This window comes from Triticum urartu, chromosome 3 (assembly GCF_003073215.2).
Source record: "Triticum urartu cultivar G1812 chromosome 3, Tu2.1, whole genome shotgun sequence".
Lineage (NCBI taxonomy): Eukaryota > Viridiplantae > Streptophyta > Magnoliopsida > Poales > Poaceae > Triticum > Triticum urartu.
In genome coordinates, this window is record NC_053024.1 from 13,512,302 (window position 1) to 13,521,759 (window position 9,458).

Sequence of the window (9,458 nt, forward strand, 5' to 3'; positions counted from 1 at the left end):
AAAACACACAAATTGCGGGATACATGTCGTTGCATCATGGGGCTGGCCTAGCCACACATGCCATCCTAAAGCAAAATTATGGGAAAATCTAGCTAATCTATGTGCCTCATAGTTATTGACACAACCTTCAAAAATAAAGTTACATAAAAAAGATGAAGCTCTAGACTTGATCTCACTGGTGATAGCTACATAGCGACCTAAAGTGCCTTTGTCGATATATTGAACCACCTGTTTAGAGTCTGAGGCTATCACAAACTGATTGATATGAAGATCGTCAGCAAGACAAAGCGCCTCGCAACATGCAATCGCTTCCATCGTCGCCGGATCATCCACCCCCGCTACCACAAGCGCTGAACTGAACTGCCCAGGTAGTTACCGTCATTGTCGTGGCATACTACGACCGTTGTTCCTCCTCGTCCCTGCCTGATGCCCGCATCAACATTGATTTTAGCATATTGAGGGGGTGGGGCTCTGGGCCGCCTTGATGCATTCCCGCCCATGGTTGCCTGACCAGCAGCATGGTGAGCTGGCTGACTTATGCTTATTGTTCATAAGCTTGATAGTTGTAGAGTTAAATTTAGGACTCTGATAAGCGCCATATGTGTGACACGAACACATGACAATTTCAAACGTTTTCATGACAAGTTTAGTGACGTGAGGATGGCAACTTTCTTTCCGGATGATAAGTCTTTTTTTCCGGATGGCAACGCCAGTTGTAAAAAACGTCAGATCCGAGAGCTTCGTGCCACACATATGACACTTATCATTTGGCTAAATTTACTAATCTAACATCATTCGAAAGGTTGCCCTTGGAAGAAGCACCACCGGGAGCTTGATTTCCTCACAAATTGCAGGAGCTGGCATCATCACCGAGCCGAAAGCTGCAATCGCATCCATGCATTCAGACTCTAGAGCCACACGCTGCACACTAATGCTTACTTAACAACGTCTAGCAGATACTACTTGAGACCATAAATAAAGATAAAGACTTGACATATATATCCTGGAACCAGAACTGCAAAAGCCAGGCAGAACAACAGCAACCAGCAAGTCCACGCTAATCCTTTAGCATACACAAGCACGGCTGGCACTTGGAGGTCTGCCGAGACTTACAGGTCTATCATCATACTCATCCTCCTCCTGCGCATCATCATCATAAGTATCAGGACTTCGTTCAGCAGCAGGGGGGAATCTTCTGAGAGATCAAGGTATTTCATCCTCCTCATCATCAGTATCAAGACAGATACTTTGAGGTCCACTGAGACTTCGAGGTCTATAATGAGATGCCCTCCTCATGCTGCGCATCATCATCCTCGCGAACCATTCATCATCATCATCATCATCGTCATAAGTATCGGGACTTCGTTGAACAGCAGGAGTCGTGGTCTCTCTTCGAAGATGGGATCTGCTGATACGTAAAGGTGTATCATCCTCCTCATCACCATCATGGTAAGTATCGGGCCTATGTTGAAGTGCAGAAGTTGGGCCCTTCCCTCGAAAACAAGATCTGCTGTGACTTAAAGTTTGCTGATTAATGGTGGCTCTAAGCATGATACCGTTTGCATCGTCAGAAACCTTTCCCTTGGGAAGTATCAAGTCATACACTGTCGGAAGCCCATCAGAGAGTGAAGAGCTTCTTATGTGGCAGCTTGTACATCCACAACAGCCCGTCGTTATGCAGTCGTAACTCATATTACATGTGAACTTGGATTCTGTCATGTTTGGTTGGACGCAGACGACTGAGATGGCATGTCCGTAAGGCTCTGATGCCATGCTGAGCAAGAAAAAGTAGTTGTTCCCGGTGCACTTCACAACATGTAAGCCCGGCTGTAAGCAGAGAGACAGCATGCCAGAGTCTGGGAGGGTTGTCGACGGACACTTGTGCTGGGTGGTGAAATGGTCCAGTAGCACCTTTGTTGGTCCAGCGAAGCCACAACCCGACTCTGGGCAGAAGCATGGGGCATACGTGCATGCCTTCTTGTGTTCTTCTTTCTTGTAGTAGGTGACCTTCTCTGCACATCCATACTTGTCATTGGAGCAACCTACTGTGACCGACTGGACGACATGTTCCATCCCAAAGCAGCGCTCAAATGAAGTTTCTACAGAGCATAAGTGGCACTTGTTGTTCAATCGATCCGCGCAGCAATCCTCGCATATGAAATGCCCCACGGAGCACTGTGGAATAGAAAGGATTAATGGAGCCCCATGAGGATAACTTGTAACATAAATATATTTTAATTTCAAGGAACATAAAACAACATGATAGGTAATCTATAGTTCATTGTTTGAGTTAAGCCATTATGCCACATTCACAAGAAACACGTCCTTGCCAAGTAGCACTACGTCCAAAGAAAGATTGCTTCCATAAAAGCTCTAATTTTATCTTGAGCTTTATCACAACTGAAATAAAAGCTCGGGTTCAAAGACAAGCCAACAACATAGTGCATTTACCTGGAATATCGGAGGACTGAGGGGCACAAAGCAGATGGGGCAGTCAAGGGACTCCAGCCCCAAGGTGACATTGAGCCTCTTGGCGCTGCTCTCACCCTCTCGCTGCGCTTCAGGCTTTCTCTTGCTAGAGCTACTATCATCCATCGCCAACAAAATTCCAAGGCGCCCGCAATATCTTCCTTGGTGTGCACTGCTAGTATCACAAATCGCAACCGAGATCCAAACCTATCGATCAACACAACCTCACTGCTCTATTCTCATGTTCCACGAGATATTCTGATAGAAAGCCAACAAAACAATTAAACATTTGCAAACAGGCTAATCAACAAACAGGTTGAGGACTGGAATTTCACACATATGGGCATTCTTAATATCTGAGCACTCTCATTGTTGTTTAAATTTAGCCTCTATAACTAGGTACACTATTGTGATTATCTATAACAAAGCTGTAACATAGGTACTAGTACTGCATGTTAACAATTTGACTAATAATTTGCAGTCCAAAACATTTGCTCATCTGAAAAAATTCAAAACTACAATTAGTAAACTTGAACATGCTCTCAACACTATCCAATCCGCAGGAGCATAGCACTGCTAACATGCTTAAACAAAAACAGTTGCTCCTCCACCTGAACAAAAACATTTTCTCATATGTACTAATTCGAACTACAGTTTGCAAACATTTGCCCATACAAGCATTTGTGAGAACCACCTATCAAGCTGCACTGGGCACCATCCAATCTGCAGCAAGCATTATATTCTCATCACAACATCCAATCTACAGCAAGTACTCGTTCAATACAAAAAAAATCCATACAGGCATTTTCACAAACACTTTCCATGCAAGCTCCATTACACAATGTAGTCTCACAGTATGCAGTACAGAGGAGTAATCAATCATCACATTTTCCATACGAACAGAGGTTGGCTGACGGAGGGGAGATGGAAGAGGGAGGGTGGATGGGTCGGTTCTTAGATCTGAGGGAGGAAAGAAAAGGGAGTGTGGGGGGCAGGAGGCAGGTTACCTGCTGCTGCCGTGGTGGAAGCGAGCCGCGGCCGGAGAAACCTGGACCCAGCCGCCCGCGCGTGTCGACCTGAGACTGATCGGAGTTGGGGAAGAGGAGGCGACGGCGACGGCGACGGCGGCAGCAAGGGTCTGGCAGCGGCCAGCGAGCCAGCGACAGGCGAGACGTGTAGGAGCCAAGGATAATGGGCTGTATTTTATGGGCCTGGGACACACACTCTCTCTCTCTTTCTCCATCCATCATGAGTTCATGACGGTTTCTCTCCCTAAATCAAAACTTCAGAGAACATGATTAGTCTCTAAATTCCAAATCAAGTAGTACATTTTGGGATTTAATTGTTATTATTTTACAAAAAGCATTTCGATTTATTAATTGAACCAGTACTACAAACACCCCCAATAAATATAAAATAAAAAGTTGCATCCATGAGGGTCGACCGCCTTCATCCCCTCGAGCATGCTGATGGCGTGCCATTGGATGCCGCTTCATCACCCGGAACCAGCCTATCACCGTTGTCCGTGGAGGGAAAGCTATTGAAGCAACTATCCTACCGAACAAACACCTTGGAGGAGAAACCGTCACCCATGGCTTAGCCAACGAAGGAGAAGGGGGCGGCGACCTACCGGTGGAGGGGAGATGGTAATGCTATGTGACCATAGATCGCCTCTCCTAGGGTTTGGAGAGGAATGGTCTAGTAAAGGTTGACTTGTATTTATTTGATAATAATTTTATCAGATCCCCACAGGAGAATATGTTTGAAGCAATTGCACCTTTCAACGGATTACTAGTTTATAAGATATTTATCCACAAACAGAAAAGATGCCAGATGTTTAATAAAGACAACTTGAGAACAAGTCTGTTCAACTAAATTACAAAAAGGGCACGACATTTAGTACAACGTTTAAACATAGCCATCATTTTTGCAAACAAACACACAAAATCTCCAAACAGTTTTGTTTCAAATAGCACTAGTGACCCCTTAATGGGACTTTGATAGAGTTCCTGACTGGCAGGACCCGTTTGTTAGAGATGGTATGGCCGCACAAGGTGACGCGCAAGCCTTTTTTAGCACAGTGTAAGTCAACCCACAGGCCCCACGTTCCAGCAACTCTCCCATCCCTAATTGCAAAAAGAAAAACAATTGCTTCATTTCACATTCATTTTTCTTTTTGCAATTTCAGGGAATGCAATTAGTTTCAAAACTCCTAATCAGGTAGTATTTGAGCCTTTTAAGTTTCAACATTGCCACAGCATACAAACTTGAAGCGATTGTGACTTTCAGCAGAACCTCACAATCTGATTACTATCCTCTCTATAAACTTACTTTAAATGACTTCAGAAAGTTTACGATCTTTATCCTAGACATGGTAACCTGTTACAATTTTGCCATCATATAGTAGCAGGCAGTATTGTGCCTGGCAGTATTATCACTATGCCTAGCTTGGTTTTTGTGCACACAAGTAAATAAAAATATTCCTATGATTCAGAAAGACAATTCATTTCATTGATATTGCCGATATATGCAATATATGCAACATTGGGAACTCATGAATGCACAAAGAAACTGAAAGAGAGGGCATCCCTGTTATGGTGCAAGATTATAAAACAGGATAACTCCAAGTTAGTGGTTCATCGATACAAATGTACCGACATAGCATAATATTTTTCTAGTACATCAAGGGCAGCCTCACATGCCACGGCACAAGTTCCGGACAACAAAACACATAAAGAAGGTCAAAACAGCTCCGATACTTAGATCATACAGGTTCTCGTCATACATATATCCTGGAACCAGAATGGTGAAACCCACCCAGGCATATTATTAACGGCGTCCACACACCAACGCTAAATCTCTAGCATACATGAGCACGATCGGACCTTGAAGGTACATCATCAATCGGCCTATTAATCAAGCAGGGACACCCGTTGGAGAGCACGCTCGAATCTTGAAGGCACATCATCATCGTCATCAGAAGAATAATCAGGAAACAGTAGCTTTTGAGAGGAAGTCGGGCACTTTCCTTCAATACAGGATCTGCAGACTATATCGCCATCATCATCAGAACGACGAGGAAACAGGGTCAATGGAGTGGAAGTCAGGCCCTTTCCTTTAACATGGGATTTGCTGACACTTGAAGCTTGATGAATGGTGATTCTGAGCATGATAAATTTTCGATCACCAGAAATCTTTCTCTTGGGTGGAATTAAGTCGTAGTCCGTCGGTAGCCCATCAGAGAGTGTAGAGCTTTTTATTTGGCAACTTGCACTTCCACAATAACCTGTCCCAGAGCAGTCATAACTCATACTACATGTGAACTTGGGTTCCGTAGCATTAGGTTGGACGCAGACGACTGAGATAGCATATCCAAGACGCTCTGGCTCCATGTTGAGCATGAAAAAATGGTTGTTGCCCTTGTTGCGGGGTGCCAGAACATGTATGCCCGGTTCTAAGCGGAGAGCCACCGTCCCATGATATGGGAGGTCTGTACATGGAGACATGTGATAGATGGTGAGATGGTCCAGGAGCTCGTGTGTCAGCCCAGTGAAGCTGCAGTCGGACGCTGGGCAGAAGCATGGGCCATACGGGCATACCTGCTCATGTCCTTCTTTCTGATAGTATGCGTGACCCTCTCTGCATCCATACTTGGCATTGGAGCAAGGAAATGCGACCGACTGGACGACATGTTCCATCCCAAAGCAGCGCTTGAAGGAAGTTTTGATAGAGCATGTGGGGCACTTCTTGTCCAGTATCTTGTCGCGGCAAGACGAGCATATGAAATGCCCAACAGAACACTGTGGAAACGAAATGATTAATTGGGTCCCCATGAGAATAACTATTAACATAAGAAAAAATGAATACTACATCAAGAAGATAGGTTACTGCTACACATTCCATTATTTCAGCTACCATGGCTATTATGTTACGTACAATGATAATTCGTCAAAGGTCTTCTCTTATGTTGATCTTTATAAGAAATGAAATAAAAGCTTGTGTTCAAAACAGGTCAATATGTACATATACTTAGTGCATCTACCTGATAAATCTCAGTCCTGAAGTGCTCGAAGCAGACTGTGCAGTCAAGGGTCTCCTTCAGTATTCTGACGTCCATCCAGCGGTCTCCCTCTCTCGGAGCTTCGTCTCTCCTCTTATTGGAGTTACTGCCGTCCATCGCCAACAAAACTCAAGTGTACCAGAACTAAATTGCTTGCTGGTTGCTGCTGGTACTACAGACCAAAACCAAGATCCAAACCTGAAACCACCGCTCCTTTCTCCGGCCTGTTCCACAAGACCACAAGATATACTGATAAAATTCATGGATTTGGAAGTGACAATGGTGTGGTAGGCATAATAAGCTAGAAAGGTACTGTAATTGTTTGGGGCCAGGATAGCAAAGGAAAAGCAACAGCACAAGCACAAATTACACACGACAGGCAAATTAATCGAGTGGTGGAGTACCACGATTTCACATCTGCTATTTCTCTTGTTTCGGGACAGTAAATATTGAGCTGAATTGCCACGTTACTGGGATAATAATAAGAACAGTGACGAACTAAGGATGCACATGCGAGTAATCTGACAGAGAAACAGTAAAAAGAAGGGCTTTATTCCGGTTCAAAATTGGGCATTGGCATTAGCAATGCGACGCTGGCGACGGAGGAAAGTTCCGAATCGGGAGGGATGCAGCGTGGCCGTACCTGAACTAGTACCTGGTGGCCTCGGGGTCTATCCGCTGCAAGACCTAGTCGCCATGGCCGGCCTCGAGGCCGCCGTCGAAGAAGAGGCCGCTGCTCCCTTACCGGTGAGCTCTCGGATGGGACAGCGCGCTCGTCGATCCGATGCCGGCCGGTGGGAGCGGGAGAAGCGGAGCGGAGGAGGGAGCGAGAGCGCCGGCGACGGCGGCAAGGGTTTGGGTTTTCCCCCTCTTTCTCTGAGAAGCGAGGGTTGGGTTTGGGAGGAAGGAGCGCCGAGGCTAAATAATGGGCTGGGCTGTGCCTGATATGGGCCCGGTATTTGAGTGTACTTCGATGAATTCAACTTTTCTTTTACCCGTGTAATGTTCGCGCGTTGCAACGGAACAGAAGAAAAAAAAAAGATTGCTGTTATATTAAATTAGAAGTGTATACAAAAAAAATAATCAATACACTTGCTAAGAGCCGCAGCCTGGAACACACCTCTGATGACGGTGTGAGAGTGCGTTGAGCGGCGGAGAAACCTTTCAAGCGAGCATCACTGCCCTGGCGCAACTGCGTCGGGGTAGCCATGGTCAAATTTTACATGTCCATGTTAGGACGATAGAGATTGCGGAGGAGGGACGGACGGAGGATGTAGATTGGGGAGGAGCAGCGGCTGGAGGATGGACATTGGAAAGAAGTGGCGAGAGGGGAAAAGGGCAATCGTAAATTCTTCTATGATGAAAAGTAAACAAAGTTTGATTGCTACTGTACCAACAAACCACTAGAACTCTGAAAATGCTCAATGGAGCTCGGCTTCCATGGATGCCGAATTTGAAATGACCAAAATTCAAATTTGCACGTTTCATTTAAAAAATACACATATAATTTGAGATATAATGCACAAGTGTATAAATTTTTAGGACGAAATACATTAAAAGTGGTGCTACACACAAAAAAATCTGAGGCTTTTCGGTAGATGCACGATTCATGCTCAAACTGCATGAGTTTGTTGTTTTTGCACAGATCGCATTTCAAGCTATTTTGCCTTGAAATTTTACAAACATACACATCAGATCCTTGTTTACTTGTACAATTTTTTCTGATCTTTTTGAAACTAGGAAGTTTGAATTTTGAATTTTACAAAAATTTCAGTCTACATGGAGGTTCAGCTCCAAAATGCCCCACTCGAGAACACCTGCTGCTATGTATTAATTCCTTCGTTCCAAAATAGTCAAAGTTCTAGGATTTTTCTAAGCCAATCCTTTTAAAGTTTGATAAAAAATATAGAAAAATGTGCTAAATCTACAATATCAAATATATAGATATATAATAGAAAAATATATTTCATAATGAATCTAAGGAAGCAATTTTGGTGTTGTAGATGCTGATATATTATTTTATAAACTTGATTTCTTAAAATAAAGTTTGACTTAGGACAAACCTAAAACTTAGATTATTTGGAACGGAGGTAGTACTTGTCTTCCCTGTATAGCAACTAGATACATTCTTCACCCGTTAGCTTTTTTTTCCCTATGCAGTAAAATTAATTCTTTGATCTAGTATTACTTCTCCTTTTTTTTCTCTTATTCTCTTCTCTCCACAACTAGGCCATATTGTTAAGATGCAAACATTGCCTTTGCAAACTATGTTGATACAAACAACAAGAATATGGAAGGTTAAGTTTTAGCATTGTTTGTGTGAAACTAATGGTATGGCACATGATCAAGCTAGTTTCTATGTACTCACGTTCATAATCTTGTCGTGGCCGGCATAAGTACTAAAGGGCAGAGAAACTGCCGACAGAAGTTGAGTAAAGAAGGCACACATACCGCCAGAACTACACTTGCTTTTTTTGCGGGAAAACTTCTGATCTATTCATCTTCAATCATGGTAGTACAACGTGTTGGGGAACGTTGCAGAAAACAAAAAATTTCCTACGGTTTCACCAAGATATATCTATGAGTTCATCTAGCAACGAGTGATTAGATGCATCTACGTACCTTGTAGATCGCGAGCGGAAGCGTTCAAAGAACGGGGATGAGGTAGTCGAACACGACGTGATCCAAATCACCGAAGATCTTAGCACCGAACGGACGATGCCTCCGCGTTCAACACACGTACGGAACAGCCACGTCTCCTCCTTCTTGATCCAGCAAGGGGAGAGGAGAGGTTGAGGGAGATGGCACCAGCAGCAGCATGACGGCGTGGTGATGATGGAGCTGCAGTACTCCGTCAGGGCTTCGCCAAGCGCTATGGAGGAGCAGGAGGTGTTGGAGAGGGAGAAGGAGGCAACCAAAGGCGTGGGAG

At 44.2% G+C, this 9,458-nt stretch overlaps 2 protein-coding genes across 2 annotated transcripts; both read right to left on the reverse strand.

Moving 5' to 3' along the window:
* Positions 1-976: 976 nt before the first annotated feature.
* On the reverse strand, positions 977-3,655 carry LOC125547662 (putative E3 ubiquitin-protein ligase SINA-like 6). Its single transcript, XM_048711472.1, has 3 exons — positions 3,477-3,655; positions 2,452-2,727; positions 977-2,175 (listed from the first exon to the last, which is right to left on the reverse strand). Exons 2-3 carry the CDS (start codon positions 2,593-2,595, stop codon positions 1,204-1,206), a joined length of 1,116 nt encoding a protein of 371 aa, XP_048567429.1. The 5' UTR covers positions 2,596-2,727; positions 3,477-3,655; the 3' UTR covers positions 977-1,203.
* Positions 3,656-5,091: 1,436 nt separating this feature from the next.
* LOC125547663 (E3 ubiquitin-protein ligase SINA-like 7) lies at positions 5,092-7,438 on the reverse strand. Its single transcript, XM_048711474.1, has 3 exons — positions 7,173-7,438; positions 6,512-6,753; positions 5,092-6,269 (listed from the first exon to the last, which is right to left on the reverse strand). Exons 2-3 carry the CDS (start codon positions 6,644-6,646, stop codon positions 5,382-5,384), a joined length of 1,023 nt encoding a protein of 340 aa, XP_048567431.1. The 5' UTR covers positions 6,647-6,753; positions 7,173-7,438; the 3' UTR covers positions 5,092-5,381.
* Between the last annotated feature and the right edge of the window lie 2,020 nt (positions 7,439-9,458).